The sequence below is a fragment of the Lissotriton vulgaris genome, chromosome 1_1, assembly GCF_964263255.1.
Source record: "Lissotriton vulgaris chromosome 1_1, aLisVul1.2, whole genome shotgun sequence".
NCBI classification, from domain to species: Eukaryota; Metazoa; Chordata; class Amphibia; order Caudata; family Salamandridae; genus Lissotriton; species Lissotriton vulgaris.
The window spans coordinates 1,969,884,513-1,969,909,094 of NC_141685.1; the positions used below are offsets into that span (position 1 = coordinate 1,969,884,513).

The 24,582-nt window shown below is 45.0% G+C and overlaps 1 protein-coding gene across 1 annotated transcript in view; it reads left to right on the forward strand.

Annotated features, from left to right (window-relative positions):
• Window positions 1–24,582, forward strand: part of SEMA3D (semaphorin 3D) — a 380,678-nt gene that overhangs the window by 311,760 nt on the left and 44,336 nt on the right. Inside the window, exons 13-15 of the mRNA XM_086919762.1 lie at window positions 4,968–5,056; window positions 14,544–14,585; window positions 17,541–17,698. Coding sequence (XP_086775888.1) covers window positions 4,968–5,056; window positions 14,544–14,585; window positions 17,541–17,698 — 289 coding nt within the window. The remainder of the gene's footprint in view (window positions 1–4,967; window positions 5,057–14,543; window positions 14,586–17,540; window positions 17,699–24,582) is intronic.

The window sequence follows — 24,582 nt, forward strand, 5'->3', positions numbered from 1 at the left end:
TATTAATTATTCTGTGCATCAACATCCTGCAAAGAATAATGATCTAGTCAGTATTCACTATCTTGCTCCCAGTACCGTCTATGATATAAAAGATTTCTTGTTAAGATATTAAATATGATAGGTTTATCATTATGTGTATTATTACAATGGGTTTTCCATATTGCTTTTTGTTGAAAAAATCATTCAAAAACCAATTGTATTCAGTTTTTTACATCCAACCTAGAAATGTCTGAATTAAATATCAAGTAGTCTTTATTTGAAATGTCATTTTGAAGAACCAAAGTAATGTCTTTGCTGCTTTAAAGAGTCTGCTGTTTTCATACACATTGTAACATCTCCCGGTTTCAATCCAACTTTAATTAGAAAGTTTGTTCTCGCATTTAAGCCACTTTGTTCACTCCTTGAAACATTTCTCATTTGCTAAAATCAGCGTGGCACAGATGCCTGAGACCATACCCACCCACCTAAGATCCTGAATCACATCTTCCAAAGGATGGCTGGCATGATCGCATGTGCGACTACGTCTCACCCTATGTTACTGCATTCCACGCACACCTGCAGCTACCCGAGAAGATGCTATCACGAATAACAGTTCGCACGCAGGCTATACTCACAACTAATATCATGACAACGGAACACTGCTGCACATGAAGCTCGCACGTTCTATCCCTCACATCTCTTGACTTCACTACACCTCAAGTACAGCAACATGGCACCGCTGCGGTAGATCAACAAAAAACGTCCCGCATGGACCACATCAAAAGTCCACATCCCTCCAGCAATTAAAACTTTCGGTGTAACTTGCTGACACATTTCTTACCTTATGTGGGCCATGAAATGCAATATAACTGCGACGACCATACAACATAGTACAGTAAAGTAAATTTGCCAAGCAGCACGCACGACTCGAATACAACAATGATAACAAAACATGACAAACCACAACATGTAACAATGATTCATGTGAAGCTCACGATGATGCTGATCCTGGATCCCTGCAAAATGCACCAGTGTTCATTGATCATCTGTGAGTCTTGCCTATCTTTTTGTGGCAAAGGAATGTGAATCATTATTTTGCTTACAGTTACTGTGGGAGTTATTACATCGTGACTAGTACATTTGGAGTGCCTGTACATTGTGATTTTTCAGGTTAAGTATAATTATATATTTATATAAACAGACAGCATTTAGACTCATCCTCAACCTTCCACACAGAACCCACTTCACACACACCTCAGAGAACTACTCTGACTCCCGATACATACATGTGCTCAATGTATATGTGTGAATGAGATAGATAGAAAGAAAGATGGATGGATGGCTGGATGGATGGATAGATAAATACTGGTCCATTCTGGCCAGTCGGTACTTATAGTAAGGGCCTATTTTCCAAAGGAAGAACTTTTTTTGTTTGCTAATAACTTTGCTGCTGTTTGAGGATTTTCATGAAATTTTCAAATTAGTGTACTACTCACTTCAGCTGCAGACTAGAAAGTTGCAGGGTGATGCAGAAAGTGGGGGCAGAGAAAAAGGTGGGTACAAAACACTTTTTCCCTATGTAATTTCCCATCAGGATTTTAGACATGACTACAACCCGAATTGTGGAGCAGAATTACACCAAATTTGGCAGAAAGGTAGATCTTGGCCCAGAAAGATCTCTTTTTGTAATTTGGTGCAAATCTGTTCAGTAGTTTTTAGGTATATATATATAAAAATATTTCTGTATATCTAGGGACGCGGATGTTCCACAGATCTCACAACAACAAAAAGTCCCTAGTTGGAGGAAATATATCCTAAGGCGTAAGGTAACCTAGGCCTGGTGGCTTAAGGGTTATCTACGCTAACAGAGACTACAAATATGTCAAGACACCCTATTGTAAATAATCAGTCAGTGTAAACACCCTATCTGTACGTCACACAGCAATTAAGAGACTATAATTTCTACTAGTGTAAAAACAACAATTTATTAAAAACTTTTACAGAATCAATTTGCACCAGAAAACACATTATACAATAAAATACATATTATTTAAAAAAAACAAGAGTCAATAAATAATATGTATTTTATTGTATAATGTGTTTTCTGGTGCAAATTTCCTCCAACTAGGGACTTTTTGTTGTTGTGTACTATTTACCCTGTCCCCTAAACGGTCTTAAGGGTACCTCCCTCCTTGTGTTGTGTGTTCCACAGATCTGCCAGATCTCATTCTGAGATATAATTGGCTCCCACCACTTCAACTAGGAAGTAGTGGCAGCCATCTTGGGACTTGGGCCTGAGTCCCAACAAAAATGTAATAAAAACACAAGGGGGTCAGGGTAAGTAACCTCCTAGGCCTAGTGGTGGAGTTGCACAGGACCCCGTTGAAGGCCATTTTTTTAAATTATTTGTTTATTTTGGTACAAATTTGCAGGGAATCTATGACAAAAAAAAAGTTGCTTTGAGATATTCACCTGATATCGTTATTGGCTTTTTCAGTGAAATTCGAAGGCTTCTTCTTAAAGAAGCAGATCTTTTTATTTATTATCCCGAACTATAAAGTTAGATTAACCTTTAGTTTTTTTCAGTAAAAATATGCACTGAAAATGCCATAGGTTTCAGGCCTGATATAGTAAGGAATTAGCATTTAAAAAACCTTAGAAATTTACTGAAAAAAAAACATAGGTTTTAGCGGTGTTATAGTTAGCTGGACATTTCACTTTTACAAAACCATTGAAATTCCTCCGATATAGTTAGTTGTACTCACTATATCTTGCGCGCCCGCAATCCACTGCTGATGATGTCACATATTACATCATTCATGACAGCCCGAACTGCCAAGCCATGTCTTCCCTGGACCAGAATCAAGCATCCTAGGACCGGTGTCTGGCTATCAGCCGTCTTCAGCCAGGATAGCTTGACTCCAGAGGCTTAGTGAGCACGGGACCCACGTCTGGGCATAACCTTCCCATATAGGGTGAACAGCAAAACACACAAGATGATGGACGGAATGTTGCACATTGATTCTGCTCAGGCTCAAATTTATTCTTCTTGCTGTCAACATTGCTGGTTCACAAATGCTATAGGAATATTTTCCTCAGTTTTATGGAATGGTGAAGTAAGATGGTGCAGTGCAACCTTTGAGACTCAAGGTAGCTGTGAGAGCGCAGGATCATTCAAGATACAACCAAACTTGTGCTAGGTTTGACTAGGAACTGGATGCTATTGTATTTTTGGAGACATTTTAACTCCCTTATTGATGACCTGAAAGGAAGTCACTTTTTACCCACCTTCCTCTATAAGTTAGTCCCGTTACAATTAATTTGTTTCTTTCTGTTTATTCACAGGACTTAATATAGTTACAAATGTAATCTGTATGCTTTTTTGCATTAATGTAGCTGAATTCTGCCAATAAAACGTGATAGATATCTTTGTGCTTCTCTTCTGTGTGAAGTGGTGGTGCACAAAGGGATCTGTGTCTCCATCCCTGTGGATGAGCTACAAAGTTTGGGGTTGGTGAATTAACACAAACGTATTTTTCTAGATAGAGCTTCGTACCACAGTTTTGTCCTTACTTTGGGTTCCATTAAGAGTACTGGAGAATTCGCAATACTGGGTGGTAGCTCCCTGCGAGATAACATGGGCCCTTATTTATGAGGTCTTGCGTCAGTTTTGCGCCGCCGGTGCGTCACTTTTTGTGACGCATCAGCGGCGTAAAAAAAGCGCCTTGTTGCGCCATATTTAAAAAGTGACGCATCTAGGTAGATGCTTCACTTTTTAAACCCCTGCGCCACATTATACCTGCGTCAGGTATAATGTATGCTGAGGGGGCGTCCCCCCGCAAAAAGCCTCGTAATAGTGACGCAGTGAAATCTATGAGAATTCACTGCGTCACATTTAGGATGCTGTTGCGTCAAAATCTTGCGCCTGCCTCACAGCAGGCGTAAGACTGACGCAAGCCCTTTCACATGGGGCTTTCCCCATGTGAAAGGACGCATTTCTGGAGTTGCGTCACTTTTGTGACACACTCCAGCAATGCGTCACTTTTGTGCTTACAGATGCGTCAGAAATACTGACGTATCTGTAAGTCCTTGCGACATGATGCGTCATACATTAAATATGACACATCATTGGTGTCGCAAGGAGTGCGCAGTGAAAAGTGACGCATCGCTATTTTCACGCAGCGATGCGTCACTTTTCATAAATGAGGCCCATGGATCACAAAAACTGTTTTCCCTGAAATCGGGAACAGGTGGATTCGAGAATACCGTGTTCAATTCTCTGTGTTTTCCCCTTTCAGGGTAAACAATTGGCCCAAATCTGCAGCACCCTACCACCTGCATTGAGCAAGCAGTAACTTAGCAGGGGCTTTTTTTGCCTTTGAAGGTGCGAGGACAGTGGTAGGGTAGGTACCTTTCTACATATTGTAGAAGCGTCTACTCCGACCCCATGCAGATGGATGAGGCTGGGCAGGGCCCGGGCTCAGAAGCTGCCTGTAGGCTCTGTGGCTTCGAGGAGGTCTCCAGGTCTGGGTTCGAGGGCAGTTATTGAATGTGGAGTTTGCAGGCCTGATAATTCCAGGCAGTGAGACGGGTAAACCTGTGTTGTATTCCCACTCCCTTAGTGATGGTACCGCGTTGGGCCACTCGTAATAGGAGGCTAAGTGCTATGAATAGCAAATGTTATTTATACCCAGGTTAATGGTTTTTAGTGTACCCAATTTAGAAAGATGAAAGGATGAGTTGCCATTGTCAGGCTTCAAACCTACAACCTGAATACGTCAACCATTTCACCCACCGAACTGCTTGTTAAAAGATAAGTAAAAAAAAGTAGGAGTTATCTTTTGTGTGTGATGGAGGATAGGATGTGTGCCCTGATTGCTTAAAATACCATTTCTGGTAAAGAGAAGAGGCACTCAGTAACCGTGCTTGCACCTTCTCAAAGATGGCTGGGGCCGCCTCTAATTGCATTCCTCTCTGCTCTGTTTCAGACACGGGGACAGTGTTCAAGGTCATCAGCATTTACAAAGAGAACCTGGCTCTGGAAGAGGTCGTGCTGGAGGAGTTAGAGGTGTTCACGGTAAGTTACTGAAAGCTAAAAGTGTCCTGTGGGGGTAAGGTGTGTGTGGATGAGCACGCGTCTGCCGTGGTCGCTGCATTTTGCAGTGATGTTATGATATAGGAGGCAATCCTGTTCAGAGATGTTAATATTTCCCCTTCAGAGCGCGCGAATGTTGATTATAAAAACAATTTCGTGCATTTCAAGGTTCCTCTGTCTGAAAACATATCTTCCACATTCTGAGTCCTAGCAGGACTCTGCCGCACAATTGCAGTTCTGTGTTCACGCCTCAGCTGCCTGTTCCAATTTATTCTGTGAACCTCAGCAAACATGATTTGCCCCCGCCGAATATGCCTTCTCGTTACTGCAGAGCAGCCGTGACCTTGTGAACGGGCTGCTGTGTGAATCTCTTTCAGATGGCTGCTTCTGAGAGATAGCGTATCATATCTGCTCAACAATAGGTTAGAAGGTTACCCTGGTAATTGATCCGTCCTCCGCGCTGAATCAGCGAGTCTAAAAGCAGCAGAGCAGCATGCACAATATCCAGCATTGTCAGAATATGAGTTACTCCCGGCTCCTGGCAGTCTGTCCGAGGCCTGCTCCTCCTTACAATACATATGTTGTTAGCACAGGAGAGAAGTGCACGCATTGCGCCTCTCTGTGCGCCGAAACAGGGCATTCCAGGGAAAGCCCACAGAAATCAAAGCAGAGACTTTACTCTTGGTGAGTGAGTCCCCAGGCGTTTTCACAGATCCGCAGTCGCGGCCCGTCCATAGGGGCGAAGGGGCCAGGCCCCCTCACCTACTGCCCCTCAATAAGAATGTCTGTCAAGCTGAGCAAAGGTCAGCCTGACAGACACGCTTCATTTTCAGGTCAGGCAGCAAGGAGCTAGCCTTGCCCTAAATGCGCAGGCTCCCGGCTGCCTGGGGTGAACTTTACTGGGCTGAGGATGTCATAGCTCGTGTGGGCGTGATCTCCTCAGCTCAGCAAAGGTCCTTGAGGCCCTCCCCCTCGTGACAAGGGGGAGCATCACTCATTGCCTCGGGCCTGGGCGCTTCAGTTCTAAGCCCTGAAGTGCCGAGGGCCGAATGCAAATCAGTGGCACCTCATCATAGAGTGGAGTGGTAACAGCAGTCTCACTGATCTCTTCCCTCTCTGTGACGAGGTTGGTTCTGTTGCCATCCCTCATTGGCTGACCTAAGGTCAACCAATGAGAGAAGGCAGCAGTTACGATTCTCCTTGGACCTCCAAGGGTTGGGACTGCTGCTTTCCCTCATTGGCTGAAATAAGGTCAACCAATGAGAGAAGCAGCAGTTACGATTCTCCTTGGACCACCAAGGGTTGGGACTGCTGCCTTCCCTCATTGGCTTCTTAGGAGGGAAGGGGAAGACAAGACACACACACACATACACACATACACACATCTATTCACAACACTCATTACCAAATATTCAAACATACATGCAGGCACGCACCATAAATTAACAAACAAATTCTCACTTACCTGCAGCTCTGCCTCTGAGGTCACAGGAGGGTTCAATCAATCAATCAATCAATCAATCAATCAATCAATCAGGAGTTTGTTAAAGCGTGACTACTCACTCGTAAGGGTCTCAAGGCGCTAGGGGTGGGGGTGGCGGGGATTGGGGGGGGTGCATGTTCCATTCCATCAAGGAGGGGGTCTGTCGAAGAGCCAGGTTTTGAGGTTTCTTGCGAAGATGGGGAGCGATGTTGTCTGTCTGAGGTGGAGCAGAAGGGCGTTCCATGCTTTGGCCGTGAGGAAGGAGAAGGAGCAGCCTCCCGATCTGGTCTTTCTGGTGCGGGGGACCACGGCGTAGGAAAGCTGGGCTGATCGTAGGGTCCTTTGGGGTGCGTGGAATTCGAGTCGGCTGTTCAGGTATGCTGGTCCGGTGCGCAGGTGCTGGGAGATGTGGCAGTGTTTTGGCAGGTTGAGGACCAGTCTTGCGGCTGCGTTCTGGAAGTTCTGTAGCTTGCGGATGAGGTTTTTGTTTATTCCGGCGTAGAGTGCGTTGCCGTAGTCGAGTCTGCTGGTGACCAGGGCGTGAGTGACTGTCTTTCGGTGTTCGAGGGGGATCCATTTGAAGGTCTTACGAAGGAGGTGGAGGGTGTGGAAGCAGGAAGATGAGACAGAGTTGATCTGGTGGTCCATTTTGAGCTCGGATTCCAGGATGATTCCCAGGTTGCGTGCCTTATTCTGTGGGGGTTGGCGGGTTTCCGAGGGCGGTGGGCCACCAGGTGTCGCTCCAGCGTCGGGGTTTGGGCCCATGATGAGTACTTCTGTTTTGTTGGTGTTTAGTTGTAGGCAGCTGTTTTTCATCCATTTGGCGACGGCTTCCATGCCTTCTCGAAAGTTGCGTCTGGCGGTGTTGGGCTCGTTGGATAGGGAGAGGATGAGCTGGGTGTCATCTGCATATGACACAATGTTGAGTCCGTAGGTTCTGACGATGGGGGCAAGTGGAGCCATGTAGATGTTGAAGAGCGTCGGGCTGCGGGAGGAGCCCTGGGGGACTCCCCAGGAGGTAGGTGTGGGGTCCGAGAGGAAAGGGGGGAGTCTGACCCGCTGCGTCTTGCAGGAGAGGAAGGGGCAGATCAAGTCGAGGGCCTTGTCCTGGATTCCTGCATCGTAGAGTCTGCGTATTAGGGTGCGGTGAGAGACTGTGTCGAACGCCGCTGATAGGTCGAGGAGGATGAGGGCTACTGTTTCTCCTTTGTCCAGTAAGGTGCGGATGTCGTCTGTTGCGGCGAGGAGGGCGGTTTCCGTACTGTGTTTTTTTCTGAAGCCGGATTGGGAGGAGTCGAGGATGTTGTGTTCTTCAATGAATGTGGCGAGTTGGCTGTTGATGGCTTTCTCAATGACTTTCGCTGGGAACGGGAGCAGGGAGATGGGTCTGTAGTTTTTGAGGTCGGTGGAGTCTGCTGAGGGTTTCTTTAGGAGGGGGTTGACCTCGGCGTGTTTCCAGTCGATTTGGGAATGAGGCGGTCGCCAGGGAGCGGTTGATGGTTTGGCGGAGCATGGGTGTGATGGTGTTGAAGATGTGGTGGGGGCAGGGGTCCGTGGGGGCCCCTGAGTGGATTGACTTCATTGTCTTCAGTGTGTCTTCGGTGGTGAGGGCTGTCCAGTCATCAATCGCTGGTTTCCGGGTGTCGGGGGTGGTTGGTGAGGGTTCCGTGTGTTGGTTGTCTTCGTCGAAGTTGTCGTAGATGCTCTTGATTTTGTGGTGGAAAAAAATGCTGAGTTTGTCACAGAGGTCTTGTGAGGGAGGGATGTCGGTAGACTCGCTGGTGGGTTGGGCGAACTCTTTGATGATGCTGAAGAGTTCCTTGCTGTTGTGTGCGTGGGTGGAGATTCTGTCTTCAATTGCTTTTTTCCTCATTTCTCTGATGAGTTGATGGTGGGCGTTGGTGGCGGCTCTGAAGTTGTTGTGGGCTTCTGTGGATTTGGTGTTTCTCCAGGCCTTTTCGAGGCGGCGGCATGTGCGCCTGGACTCTCGAAGTTCGGTGGTAAACCATCTGGCTTTCTTGGCACGGGTATTGTTGTTTTTGTTGAGGGGGGCTATGGTGTTGGTGCTGTTCGAGATCCATCTATGCAGGGTTCGGGCTGCGGTGTTGGGGTCGTCGTTTTCCGCGATGGTTGGGGTGGACTTGTTGAGTGAGGAGGTGAGCTGGTCATCGGTGATTTTGGTCCAGTTTCTTTGTGGAAGCAGGTGCTGGTGTCTGTGGATGGTGGGTGTTCTGAAGGTGAAGTGGACGCAACAATGGTTGGTCCATGGGAGTTCGGTGGTGTGGCTGAAGGTGATGGAGTTTCCTGTAGTGAAGAGGGGGTCGAGGGTGTGTCCTGCTGAGTGCGTGGGCTCGGTCACGATCTGGCGGAGTCCAATGTTGTGGAGGTTGTCCAGGAGGCATGTGGTGTTGAGGTCCAGTTGATTGTCGAGGTGGAAGTTGAGGTCTCCCAGCAGGGTGTAGTTGGTGGATGCAATGGCCTGCGGGGAGATAATGTCTGTGAAGGAGTTGGCGAAGGGTCCGCGGGGTCCAGGAGGTCGGTAGATGAGGGTTCCTCGGAGGGCGGCGTTGGGGCTGGCCAGTATCTTGAAATGAAGGTGTTCCATCAGTTCTGTGGACTCGTCGGGGAGTGTGCTCAGGCGGAGGCTGGATTTGTGGACGATGGCTATTCCTCCTCCTGGGTGGGTGGGGCGGTCCTTCCTGGAGATCTTGTATCCTTGGGGGATGGCGATGGCGATGTCCGGTCCCGAGGTGGTGTTGCTCCAGGTTTCGGTGAAGAATGCTACGTCTGGGGTGGTGCTGTCGAGGAGGTCCCAGATTTCTGTGGCGTGTTTGTGGAGGGATCGGACGTTGAGGTGGATGCATTGCAGGGTCTTCGGTTCAGTTGTGTTCTTGTGGGCGGGTTGTGCTGGATCCGTGTTCTTGGCGGTGCTGCAGGTGTGCCGGCAGCGGTGACAGCTGAAGGGTCCATGGGTATCGGATGGTGATACTAGCTTGCAGTTGTTGTTGCAGCCTGGGTTGAGTGCGTGGAGTGCTGCTGGGTCGTAGCGCTGGCGGGGCGGAGGTCCAGGGTTCCTGGTGCTGTTCGCGGATGGGTCGCAGACGGTCGCCGACGTGCTTGCCTTTGACGCGCCTTCAGTGCACCAGCGGCGCGCCCGCAGCCCGCGGCCGCACAGTGGTCACCATTAAGTAGGGGTCGGGGAGGGCTGGACAGCTGGGAGGTGGGAGCGGGGAGGGGAGCTGGATTGGGCCGGTCGCGCTGGGGGGAGGGGCCGCGGGGGCAACAGCGGCGGGGAAAGGTAAAGGGAGGAAAGAAGGGATAAAGAAAAAAGGGAAAATAAGCAGAAATAAGTCACAAAAGAGCAGAGATGCAGAAAAGAGCAGAAAGGTGAAAGATAGAAAGGGTAGAAAAACGAGTGAAAACGAGTGAAGGAGCAGAGGGAGAGAAAAGGAAAATGGGCAGAAATAAGGCACAAAAGAGCAGAGGTGTAGAAAGGTGAAAGATAGAAAGGGGAAAAAACAAGTGAAAACGAGTGAAGGAGCAGAGGGAGAGAAAGGGAAAATGGGCAGAAATAAGGCGCAAAAGAGCAGAGGTGCAGAAAGGTGAAAGATAGAAAGGGGAGAAAAACGAGTGAAGGAGCAGAAAGAAAGAAAGGAGACAGAGGTCCACTGGACCACCAGGGATGAGGCGCAGGGAAACCTGCGGGTGGAGGGCCTCGATCACCAACACTCAAGAGTGCAGGGGCAGGGGCACCTCACTTAATGGTGGAGCTGCAAGGGTGGGAGAGCAATTTCACTGACAATGAGTCAGTGGTCTTGCTCGCCTGTCCCCGCAGTGGCCGCCATTAAGTAGGGGTCGGGGAGGGCTGAACATCTGGGAGGCGGGAGCGGGGAGGGGAGCTGGATTGGGCCGGTCCCGCTGGGGTTGGAGGGGCCGTGGGGGCAGCAGCGGCGGGGAAAGGTAAAGGGAGGAAAGAAGGGATAAAGAAAAAAGGGAAAATAAGCAGAAATAAGGCATAAAAAAGCAGAGATGCAGAAATGAGCAGAAAGGTGAAAGATAGAAAGGGTAGAAAAACAAGTGAAAACGAGTAAAGGAGCAGAGGGAGAGAAAGGGGAAATGGGCAGAAATAAGGCACAAAAGAGCAGAGGTGCAGAAAGGTGAAAGATAGAAAGGGGAAATAAACGAGTGAAGGAGCAGAGGGAGAGAAAGGGAAAATGGGCAGAAATAAGGTGCAAAAAAGCAGAGGTGCAGAAAGGTGAAAGATAGAAAGGGGAGAAAAACGAGTGAAGGAGCAGAAAGAAAGAAAGGAGACAGAGGTCCACTGGACCACCAGGGATGAGGCGCAGGGAAACCTGCGGGTGGAGGGCCTCGATCACCAACACTCAAGAGTGCAGGGGCAGGGGCACCTCACTTAATGGTGGAGCTGCGAGGGTGGGAGAGCAATTTCACTGACAATGAGTCAGTGGTCTTGCTCGCCTGTCCCTGCAGTGGCCGCCATTAAGTAGAGGTCGGGGAGGGCTGGACAGCTGGGAGGTGGGAGCGGGGAGGGGAGCTGGATTGGGCCGACTGAAGGACTGGGTTTTTCTAAGACCCAGCGGTGCCAGGGGACAACACCTGAAACCTTCGTGGGTAACCTGTTCCGGCGTACAAATGACAGAGACACGGGACACTTCCTTCAGCGTCAAAGATTCGAGGTTTATTTACTGCAGGGAACACAGAAGTCACGTGAAGTACACAGCATGTAGGTTCGTGGGATCTGATTCAAATTGCTACTGTGGGTCGCTCCTTTTATACACATTTCTCTCATAGGTTAACATGGTACACAAAGGTTTACAACTTGGTTCCCATCATTATCCCCAAGAGGGGTTGCTTTGATGCATTCAGGGCCCGGAACATAAGTACGAAAACACTTGGTGGTTCCCAACTGTAAAAACCCATCTTCCCACCATTAGTACATTCCAATCAGCAGTAAACAGATCGAAAAAGGAACAAAGACAGGTGCAGAGGAAGACAGAAACAGTGGGGAGATCGGAAAGGGTGAAAAAGGGGTGGTATCGGGAAACATGAGCTGCAGGCATCAAAGAGACGCGCCTAATGAGATGCACGGCTAAGAAAATAGACCGGCACGGCAAGATCAGCCTCGAGCGGGGCCATCTGCCTTACAGTATCATCCCCCTCATCATAAAGACACTTTCAAAGGAAACGTGTCTTCCGTAAGAGTCTTGGGAATCCCAGGGTCGCGAAGCGGACAGCGTCCGTTCGCTGGCTACTTGAGGGCAAGAGACAAAATGGATGCCGTATCTAAGATGGAACCCGTAGGCTCGGATGTAGAAACCCACGAAACAAACGAACGGTTTAGGCTAGTACAGCGAAACTGCGTACACCCACTAAACTCGTCATTTGCGGTTCATAGATACCAGACTCGACCATATTCGTGCGAGTCGAAGACATCACTTCACGATCGTCACGGAACCTCACGGTCGTGCTGGGGGGGAGGGGCCGTGGGGGCAGCAGCGGTGGGGAAAGGTAAAGGGAGGAAAGAAGGGATAAAGAAAAATAGGAAAATAAGCAGAAATAAGGCACAAAAGAGCAGAGATGCAGAAAAGAGCAGAAAGGTGAAAGATAGAAAGGGTAGAAAAACGAGTGAAAACGAGTGAAGGAGCAGAGGGAGAGAAAAGGAAAATGGACAGAAACAAGGGACAAAAGAGCAGAGGTGCAGAAAGGTGAAAGATAGAAAGGGGAAAAAAACGAGTGAAGGGGCAGGGGGACCTCACTTAATGGTGGAGCTGCGAGGGTGGGAGAGCAATTTCACTGACAATGAGTCCGTGGTCTTGCTGGGTTAGGGTTAGGGTTAGGGTTAGGACTGCTGACTTCCTTCATTGGTTGACCTAAGGTCAACCAATGAGAGAAGGCAGCAGTCCCAATGCTCCTGGGACCTCCAAGGCTTGGGCCTGCTGCCTTCCCTCATTGGCTGACCTAAGGTCAACCAATGAAGGAAGACAGCAGTCCTAACCCTCCAGGGACCTCCGAGGCAGAGCTGCAGGTAAGTGAGGCTTTGTTTGTATTTAGTATTGTGAATAGATGTGTGTGTATGTGCAGCCACGGCCCGTGGAGGGAATTGATAAAACGAATTTCGTAGTGCACCCTGCATCGCAAATTGCGATGCAAGGTGCACTAGGAAATTCGATTTATTTATTAAATTGTTTACTTACCTTCAATTATCCATACTCCAGTTTTTAGCACCCCCCACCCTGACCCGCCTCTCCGCCCCACCGAAACTCCCTCCACGGGCCGTGGCTGTGTATGTGTGCGTGTGTGTCTTGTCCGCCCCTTCCCTCCTAAGATTACCGGCTGCCATTGTAGATTTGCATTAGGTAATGTATTTGCAGCCATAACAGTCATATCTCCTACATTCTGGATGTCTTCATGGTCCTGATTTGAATTTCAACTTAAAGCAAAACTATTCATATACCGTCACATTTTGATCACATACAATAAATCATAATTATGTGAAGATTGAACAGTGGGATAGCTACAGTTTAGGTAAATATGAAGGCATATGTCATATGTGCTCATCTATGGATCAATCTATCTGCACTATCTATCTTCTATCTGCCTTCCTCCTGTGTGTCTCTCTTTAGTTCCATTGCTGCCATTTGTTCTGTCTGTATTTAAACAACTTTGCCAGGCAGTGGCAGCTGACGCAATACTCAAGTGGGGGAATTAAACATGGAAATAATACTTTTTTTTAAACATACCCAAATATTCGCCTGCCTCGGTCCTCTTCTGGCTCTCCTTGTGTCCCAGCATACACTGGGGCACAAGCTATCCACCCAATCCCAGCGCTGCTCTGATGCTATGAGAGCAGCACCAGGATTGGTCTGAGCAATGTGGTTTGCTGCTTAGACAGTGTCTAGGCCCCTGTGTTGTTTCTTTAACCTTGCAGTGCAACACAGCTGGGTTTGAGAAACCTAAGTGTGCATGTGTGTTGCGGGCATAAGACCGACAGCCAAATAGATATGCGCGCTTGTGCCTACCACTCCTCTCTGCTCTGCCTGGCCTGCCCGTTCCAACACTGCCGGCATTGGCTCAATCAGTCAGCGGTATAGCATTTTATTTTTTGCTTGACCTCTGATTGACAATATGGAGGAGCCACCTCTGTTGCCAGCATTATCCATTTATCCATCCATCTTTGTGTATGCCTCTGTGGTCATCTACTAATTTATTTTCAGTGCTGCCGCTCGTTTTGCCAGTATTTACATAAACTTGTCTTCCTGCCAGTCTGTCTGGTAGCTAAGTTAGCTAACCCAACTGTGTATCTGTCTATCTCTCAGTCTATCTATTTGTCTATCAGCCTGCCTGGCCTTCAGTTTCTACACAACTAACAAACAAGTTCTGGGGCAAAAACCGTGAATGTTGACTTTGATAGAGTAGACATGCTATTCTTTCAGATCCAAAGGCAGGGAAGAGCACAGACACAGCTGCAAGAGTGCTGTGGATGAACGGGGATTCCTCATACTGAGTAGTGTGACATATCTGTAGTGCTCCGGTGTGGTCTCTAACACTGAAGTGCGAGTTACTATGTAAATATGTACTTAGATCGGCTCAAGCAATATATAATAATATTCTTATAATTCCTAAACGAGTTCCTGCATTCAAACCTCGATTGTTACGCTATGCAAAATAAACTATTGATTTTGCAATATAATTTTGATATTATCATCTGATTTGTCACCTTGTGATGCATTTTCGGAACAATTTTTGAGTTATCACTTCCGGTGTAACCTTCCAAGGCAATTAGCTCGTTTTCTACAGTAGGTGCATGCCCCGGATGATCTGCCCTTCTTTCTGCATGCATGGGTCACGTCAGCACATTGCAGTATCACCGCGCACGCGTGCATAATAGTATTGGAATGAAGATTAAATGTTAAATAGCACCAACCCGATCGTGAAATATCACTACAATGACTATCTTTACTCTTTCAGCCTGCATCATCAATTACAAACATGGAGATTTCACTAAAGCAGGTAAAGTGAACGGTTTATAATCCATACCTAATGCATTATTATGTCATATTTTCGTCAGTTTTCTAGCTGCTCTTAAAAGTAATGAAAGAAACAATGCTTTTTCTAAAATGAATGTGTTACAAACAGGAAACATTCGTTCTGAAAACTGAATACCCAATGACACGAGAAAAATGTCCAATGAAATTCTGTCTCCACACGTACATGGTTCTCTAATAAATGGAGCGGGCGCTGACATTTACCTAAAAGGCTGTAGCTGATTTAAAATGAGCCGTGCTGGTGAATAACATTTTATTTGTATATTGTAATTAATTACATACAATTTGGATGTTGTTGTGGCTAACAGGCTGGAATAATCCTGGGCCATATTGACACGAGTAGCTTTGATTGAATTTGACTTGCCAAGTGAAATAGCACGCCTGGCTCTGCAATCACGCACATGCTACTGCGAAGCCCAAATATGTGAGAACATAACATGCCCATTGCTGCTACTGTTCATGTTTCCTTCAAAGAAAGCCCAGAAGATAAAAGATGTGTTAAATATAAGATGCGAGGACTCATAAAGTATGCACTCATGCCCTGCCATGAATCCGGCTCCAGCTGTAGGTTTTGATAGTGGGGGCATTGATAAATCTAGAGTGTGGAGTTAGCAGGGATTACAGGGGGGCCCTGAGGGGCCCCTTAGCAACGAGGAATTGTCAGGAGAGTTAGTATTTTCAGTCCCAATGTCCCTGGTTATTTCTAATTGTCCCCTGGTACTTCATCCAGCTGCTATTAGCTGCCCAAATCTCTGGGTGACATGCACAGGCTCCACAAATGTATTGCTGTTCTCATAATCCCATCAGCTTTTAAAGGGAGTTACAGGCCCCATTGAAAGAGCCTTGAAATAGCCCTATGGCTTTTTCAAGACTGAAAACAAAATAAAAAGATTGGGACACCTAAGGCAGTAGCGTACAAGGGAGACCCGTTTGTGATCCCAGCTTTGCAAAAGCCAATAGCCATCTTTCTTTACTGTTCATATTCTTCCCTCACACTACACCAGATTGTGCTGGATTAAAAATTACATTGACTTCTGCTTGTAGCATTGATGTCCTGGGGTTTTAGCATACTTTTGGACCAAAACTGAGCATCAAGTAAATCCATTTATCATTTTTGTATTTATGTTACCACCATCCACATGCAAGTACAAGGGCTTGACAAGTAGTTCTGTAGTCCCTTTCTGGAAGAAACAATTTTACTGTTTTATGAGAGAGAACTGGTACTCATTTGACTCTATATAATTTTTGCCTATGTGTTCCATGAGGGTGAGGTTAGTGCCCATGATGAATCCAAGTAACTTGACCCTCGGGGTAGTAAAGTCAAGCAGTCAGATACTTACTCATCATGAGCACACGTCTACTGTGACTCGTGACGGCCGGGAGCCGTCCAGAGCTCCGCGGCACTGCGCCCACACCCCTCTCCCCCCTCGCACCGTGGAAAAATTATCCCTGCAGCCCAGGGGTTAAGTCACAGCATGGTCTATTGTATAGTTAGTACATGGGCAACATATTCTAGGTATGTAAAAGTAATAATTTGCTAGATTAAAGACATTGAATGCCGTAGTAAAAAACATGATTTCTAAACTACATATTGTGATGGTCTCACTGCCATAGAATGGCAAAAAACAGTGTTCAGCCATCATCTACAAATACACTATGTAATTTACCACTTTGCTATTTTTAAAATACCCCAGTCTCCTTTAGAAAACATGCATGTTGCAGTTGTTATATTGTGAGTGGAGGCAAATTGATTCTGTTTCCTTAATATTTTAATGGAACCAATATTATGTTTGATCTAAGTATGCTATTAAAAGACGGTTGTCAAATCGGCATACTATTTCCTATTGAGCAGTCTCACCTTTAAACTTCCCAAAAAATATGTCCAGGAATCCTGTTCACTCTACCCTTCTTCCTTATCATTTTTTTTCTAACAATTCATCCCAGCTCTTTTAGTCTCCTGAACGCCATTGAACGTCTCGAAAGATACCCATCAAGACATCTGTTAAAGAGTTGCAATGGAAGATAATCTAGGGAAAGCCTGCACATTCCACTTAAACAAATTGAAGCTCAATGCTTTGAGAAAACTGAATTTTACTCAGGGTTGTATCAATGAAGGAGAAATCTGTGTAGAAATTGACTCAGAATGATTGATAACCAACTGGGAGGTCAGAGGGTAGCGATCAGTTATACAGTGTAAAGGTGTTTTAACTTCACCACTCCACATTTACCTGTTGATGCATCATTCACACCTCACAAATTCACCTACGCCAGGTATGCAATAGTCATGCTTTCTTTGTCTCCCACCCCTGTACTCTCAAGAACATGAAGGAAACAGACCTTCTTCCGATAAATTCCAACAGAAGCAGTGAGATGCGTTCTTGTGGTAGGTACCAACAAGCAGTCAAAAGTGTCCATAGCAGTCTCTCCTGCACTCAATACTGAACCCCCTACTGTCTCCCCACACTCTCAGTCCAACAAGCTAACACATCACAGTAACACCTAGAGACAATATCAATAATAAAATGCTTCAATAATCTCATTGGTGCTCTGAAAGTCCCAAGATGTTCTACGTTCAGAGGAGACTGAGCTTTATTCAAAGAATTCATAATAATGAATAAGAAAATAAGCCAGGATGCAAAATGTAAAGTAAATTTGAATGTTTTATGTTTCAAAAAGTCCGGATAATGGGAGCACTATCTAGCATGTCATTAATATTACTCTTAACCAGACAAGTTATCATGATAGAACCACCATGCTCTATTCCATTACAACAATTTAGAAAGGCAAATGCAATTTCTCACTTTCATAAAATAGACATACCAACTTTTTGTAGGCAGCTATTATAGTTGCACATGCCACCTACATTAAGCTTGAAAGAAAACTGAAATGTAATATGTCGATATGTTTCCCTGTTTTTCAGCAAATGCTATATGTTACTTCCAAAGATGGGTTTGTCCAACTCGCTCTGCATAGGTGTGATGCATATGGTAGTGCCTGCACAGACTGCTGCCTGGCCAGGGACCCCTACTGTGCATGGGATGGAAACTTCTGTTCTAGATATGTTCCAACATCAAAGAGGTAATATGTGTAAAGTGCTGGTGCCATATGTTTAGGGATCATATTTTGAAGGACTGGAGCAATGATCCCACATTTTCTATATTACATCATATAGGTTTATTTACTTTTTGTGGATAAATGGTTTCTAACTAAATACCAAATTAACTACCATCAGCTGACAACACCGGTTTTTGATTTTTTTCCATATACCTTACATTGAAAACTTACATGCTTCACCTACTGCACTATTATATTTATAGGATATTCATTTTCTTAATCTTTTCTATAGTTATGTATGTTGAAATCAAAACTAACGTGGGTATACCGAGTTTAGTGTTGTAGGAGCACTGTTGTAATTCACTAATGGTCCTACACTATGAAATGTTTAGTTCCCGCATCCTTGGCTAAGGTATACACCCATGCCAGGCAGGAACCACCACTCTTGTCAGAGTAAACTAGATGCACACTAAAAGATAACTGGTGCTCACCCTCTGGTTGGCATAGAGCAGTCAGGCTATCTAAAGAGGCACTGTTTAAAGTATGTGTTCAACACACAGGCACACACACACAAAGAGTACACTACAAAAATAATCCACAAAAGTTTAGAAAAAAAGAGAATATTTATCTGAGCACAATAAGACCATAACAACAAAAATCTAATCAGTAGAGGTTGAGATATGAATTTGTAAATATTAAATGCAAAAACAGTGTTTGAAGTCACTAGCAGTCAAAAGGTTACTCTGAGGTCACAAGGGACCAGTGCATAGCCAAAGTTCAGGCCAACCCCGATAGAGGACAGGCTGGCTCTAGGACCCACGCAGGGCCCACTGAGAAATTACCTTGGATGGAGAAAAGCGTCAACTCTGTGGGCACGATGCATTGATCTTTCCCACACAGTCAGTTCACTCTGTTATTATCGTTATTTGCTGAGGTGAAGGCAATGCGTTATCATCAAGCCATGCAGTGCATCGTCATCGGACCACACAGGCTGTAAAACTGCTGTCATTGAACAGCCTCTGCTGTCGGCATCGAAGGGTAATGCGTCGGTTCCGATCGACGCAAGGGTGACAATGCCTCTGTTTTGCTGTAAAATAGCTGCAGACCTCATTTATGAAGCCCAGAACTTGGAGAGGGCAACTCAAGCAAGGGTAGGTCTCATACAAGGCAGAATCCAGCAGCACTAGGAGAATTCCAGAATGTCTTTTGTGTTCCTGAGACTTCTTTAAACAGGAGGCAAGCCAGAAATCCCTTGAAGATCACTTGGAGGGAAGGCAGAGTCCAGCTCTCCTTCAGCAGAGTAAGCAAAAAGCAGGCAGCAGGTCAACAAGCAGAAAAGCAGTTCTTCAAGAAAAGCAGTTCAGTTGAGTCCTTTGAGCAGCACAGCATTCCTTCTGACAGAGGTTCGGTTCAAGATCCAGAAGTGCCTGATCTTAGGGGGAGTCAGAGACCCAGTACTAATACCCAAAAGTGCCTTTGATGTAGGGGATGGCTTTAAAGCAGCTCTCTGGAGTGCACACGGATTCCTTTCAATGTAGTCCTGTCTGCCAAGCTATCTGTGGGCGTAAATCAGTGCTTTCTGTGTAGACAGTACACTACCTATTGGAGTGTAAGTGTCAGGCCCTCCCATTCCTATCTGCCCAGGAAGACCCATCAGAATGCAGATACATGCAGATGAGTGCTCAAGATGCAGATGAGCCTCATCTTCCTGTGTTTGTGGCTTTCTAGACGGAATGCACAAAGTGTAGCTGTTGCTTACCCCAGACATGTATTGGAGACAATCTGTCAGGCACATAGAGCAGTAAGTGCAGAGAAATATCCACTTTCTAAAACTGGCATCTCTAAAACAGTAATGTTAAATCCAACTTCACCGGAAAGGAGGATTTATCAGATACTTCTCTCTGACCAGGAATTTCAACTTAAAAGTGTATTAAAGAATTCACAATGCTGGCTTATGGGAGTGTTAGGCCTCACAGTAGTGAAGAATTAAGTATGCTGTTGGCCTCCACCAGGAAATGCAAAACCTAAAACTACATGTCCTACCTTTTACCTGCATAGCACCCTGATTTTAGGTGTGACATATGTAATAAAAAGGGAGATAAAGGCTTGACAAGTAGTTTAAAATGCCAAGTCGACGTGGGAGTAAACTGCACACACAGATACTGCAGTGGCAGGCACGAGCCAGGTTGGAAAGGCTACTTTTGTGAGTTGCACAATCAATATTGCAGTCCACAAGTAGCATTTAAAGTACAGCACCTGGATATATGGTCTACCACTTTACAAGAGACACGTCTAACTGGTGAGGAGAAACACTGGGTCCGCACCACTAGAGCCTAAACTTGCTTTACCAGCAATAACCTTCACCTGGCGGCCCATCCTTCAGTGGGCCACTGGATTACAGTGGTTCTCACTCACCTTATGTGTGGGGAACATCATTTGCTTTCCCCACCAAAACATCATGCAAGGCATGCCAGTCTCAGGTAGGGAAAACATAATGGACTATTGGTGAAGCGAAAAAACTCCACATGAGTTGAGCTGTTGTGTTTTTGTTTCCTGAAAAGAAACAATTGTGAGGAGTGTTTGCATAACACGTGGCACTTGTTCAGCAAAGGTTTAGTGCCATCAGTGCATCTGCCATCTGTGTGGTGGGATGCCTAAATATCATGATCAATTCTCTGTCAGGGGATTGGAGGCAGTTGCCTACAGTGAGCTGGTGGGCTAGCGGGTCATCCACCAGGCTCAAACTGAGCCTCTGAATGTCTTGTAGTGTTTGTTTGATTTAGTATAACACACCAATCACCCCAAACGTGTATCTCAACACTGTGGGTAAACATAGGCAAGCCAGTAAGCTAAGTTGAAATTGAAATGGATTAAGCAGTTTCCTGAATTTGACATAATCGGTGCAGATGTGAATATGATCAGGTAAGGCAAGGTAAGAGAAGTATTGGCCTCCACTTTGCTTAACTTGATGCATTTTTTTCATACTTCCAATGATAATAATGAGTACCACCAGACAGTGTGATAATAGTAACTCACATGAGACAGCAACACTGATTACAAGCCATCTATAGACACAGCATCAGATATAATAATAAAGAGCGGATGTTTGGATGCAAGGGAATTTTGCTCACTGAGTGAAAATGTAGGAGGAAGGCAGTATTAGAAATAAAGACATAACAACCTCTAACACCCAGTTAGATATTTTATTCCCAGGCCCATCTCTTTGCTGCATTTTTACTTTTCGGATATTGGGGCATATTATCAAGACTGACCGATAAAATTATCGCCGCTTTATCGGCAGGAAACTGCTGCTAAAGTAGCGATAATGGGCTTGATAATGTGCCCTAGAGAATTCCCATAGAAGTCCAGGTTAGATGTCTAACCTGGGTTTCTATGGGAATTCACAGGGCATATTATCAAGCCCATTATCGCCACTAGCGGCAGTTTCCTGCCGATAAAGCGGCGATAATTTTATCGCCCAGTCTTGATAATATGGCCCATTGTTCCTTTACTTGTTCTCAGGGCCTCCCAATACTTCTGCAGATGCAGAAAAAGGATAGTTTACCCATCTCGGATAGCAGATGGGAAAAATAGTATATTTGGGCAAGAAGATGTTAAGAAACCAAAAATTCGGATTTAGCAAAATTCACAGCACCTGCACAACTGTTTTTTTATCTGAAAATGCAAAATGTGTACCTGGGTGGGACTACCGGTGAGGCTGGAAGATTTGTTGCCACACATCAAATAAAATGATGTTGTGAAAGTGCCCCTGACCCACCCTGCCACAAAAATTCCACCTTGTGCATGACAGACACAGAACAATGTCCAAAGTCACTAGGGTACTGTCAGTCCAGGTGCTCTGGGGTGAGTAGTTACAGGCCACAATGAACTCTTTGTGTTTCCCCGTTGAGGATACCAAGTCCACTGCAATAGGTCAACCTCACCTAAAATTATTTGCCTCTTAAGGTAGAATTGGGTGATGAGCCATGGCTTAACTCCTGGGGGTAGGGAATTAGTGAATGGAGCCAGACTATGTACTATACAGTTAGAATAGCGTATGAAAGTGCAATTAGAGTAGGGGTATGATCCAACACTTTAATATCCCAGTAATACCTAAAATATATGTACAAAGTGGGAAAATATGTGGAAATACTCAAAATGTAATACAAAACACAATATATTACGAAATAGAGTAATCACAGGATAACCCTGTAATTGTGCAGTGAGAATGGTAATCTCATGCAGATGCCAATAAAAAAAAGTAAAGCAGATCTTAAAAGCACTATGCATTGATTAAATGAGTGTCCCCTGATGACTTCTCTATACATTTTTACCACGTTCTAATGAGGTCTGAATCTCCAATGTTTGACAATCTCAGACCACACCTGGAACTGAAATGCATAGAATCAGATACAATGCAGTTCATATAATTGTTACACAAGGTTCACAAACAGCTAGTTAGACCAACACTTTAAAGAACATTGTAATTACAACAGAGGGTTGCACTCTTCTTGACAGGATACTTTGCACCACTGTAATATTCACTAAAGTTTATGATTAAAATTTTGCTAAAATTGAAAATATCACAAAATAAAAGAAAAAGGTTAGTACTTATTCGAGAGTATTGGGAAACATCCTTTACAATGCAACCATTACATTGCACAACACTTACAACGCAGTCATTACATCGCAACATCCTTTACAATGCATGTCACTACAACGCAGGCATTACAAAGCATAATACTACATCACATGACACTACATCGCATATCACTTCAACGCAGGCATTACAACGCATATCATTACAACGGATTGTACCCCTACACTTTCCAAAACCTACCCTACTGTTGCACCCCCTGGAGTTAGAATAGTAATTTTTACCCCTACACTATCCAACACTTACCCTACTGTTGCACCCTCTGGAGTTAGAATAGTAATTTTTAACACTACACTATCCAACCTTTACCCTACTGTTGCATCCCCTGGAGTTAGAATAGTAATTTTTACCCCTCTACTATTCAATACTTACCTTAAATGCAATGTAATGGTATGCGTTGTAATGTTATGCGTTGTAAAGATATAATGTGACGTAATGGAATGAGTTGTAAAGATATTTTTAAAAAATGCAATGTAGTGTCAAGCGATGTTACGGAGAGTGTTGTAAAGTATGTTGCGATGTAAAAACTGTGCTGTAAAGGCATGCGTTGTAAAATGTATGTGTTGTAACGTCATACATTTGAGAGTATTATCAAGGAAGTGGAGCTGTGTATTGGAGATTAGATGTGTGATCTTTACAAGAGAGATACACTGAACTTCATGTGTAGAAATGATGCAGGGACAACTAGTACTGCACAGGGGTCAGAGCTCACCACACATGTTTCTGGTGCTGACTAACTGGTTAGCCATCTGGGTGATGGATGGAATCAGGGAACAAGTAATAATTGAAGAAACTAAATGCCGATATAGTGAAGTGTTTGCTCAATTAGCATGGTCAGCACCCTCTCACTTGTATTGGGTCTTTGCTAAACAGTGACTGTACTACTGCTCCTCTTTACAACTGTGCTGTGCAAGCATAGATTGCAGATTTTTTTTTTACATTTTAGTTACAGAGTTTTATATAGCGCCAACTTGACCCGGTATCAGTTGCGTTACATGAGGACACATTCATTTTTTTTAAGCACGGGGAGATTGAGTGATTTGCCCAGTTTCACAGAACGTTCAGCGTAATTGCCGAGACTCGAATACTGTTCCCCTGATTATGGTCAACCGTCCTAGCCATTAGGCCAACAACTCTCCCCTAAAATTAATTCTCCCTAGAATGAAAAGGATAATCCGCAGTGCTCTCCACCTTGCTAATCTCCAATTCTCTCCTTTTCTGGATTAATTAATCTTCTCAGAGCAATTTCCAGGAATGATGATAACCCGCTATAAATGGGCTGATACATCATTCAAATGCAAAAATGAAATTAGGGATAGAAGGCACTATTTAATTTTTCTGATTCTCCATCTTGGACTACTGTCTGCATTTTGTGCCCTATTCATGTGAGCTATACGTTTGTAAACATACAGTTTTTTTCACCACATCCTATCCTAAAGATATTGTAGAGGGACATGTTGAACATCCTGCCTGTTACCTCGATTATCATTAATGACATTATGTTAAATTGCAGCTCTGAACTTCGAATGTTGCAAGGCCAACATATAAGCAACTCAACCCAAAGTGGTACAGGTATATAACAATTTAACCTATGTGCCTTTTCCAACAAACACAAAGCCTATAACAAATCTACATGCAAGGTGTCATGAACATAAGCATCTCCACAGTTGTGCCACAGAGAGACAGGGCCTCTGGGGAACTGGTAATAAGGGTAGACGTACAGTTGAGTTATCTCCTCAAGTCTATAAATACCCACTCAAGAGACTTTCAATTCATTGAATTATCATTTCCCTCAGGCAAATGCCCCTTAATTATATTCAATGTCTATAAGGCTAATCCCAAATGGAAAAAGGGAAATTCTATGCTTTGGGAACAGTCCAGAACCAAATGCCAGGCCAGGTCCTCCCTGGACCAGAAGCAAGCATCCTGGGACCAATTTCGGGGCATCACCCCTCATTAGCCAGGCTAGGTTTAATCCGGTGGTGCAGCGAACAAATGAACCCACATCTGGGCATACCCTTAGCCACTTAGGGCACACATAGCAACATTACAAAATAAAATTATGGCCAGAGTGTTCAAACACTCACCCCCAGTCACAGATCTGGGTTTATGCCATTGTTGTTTTGCTCCCCAAATCACCACAGTTTGGACCAAGCTATCTGCAGATCAGTCTTGATCCTGCTGCCCATGGGAACAGTCTATCAAACTTTGAGGCCAAGTGTGCCCTGGACAAAAAACAAGCAACCTGGGA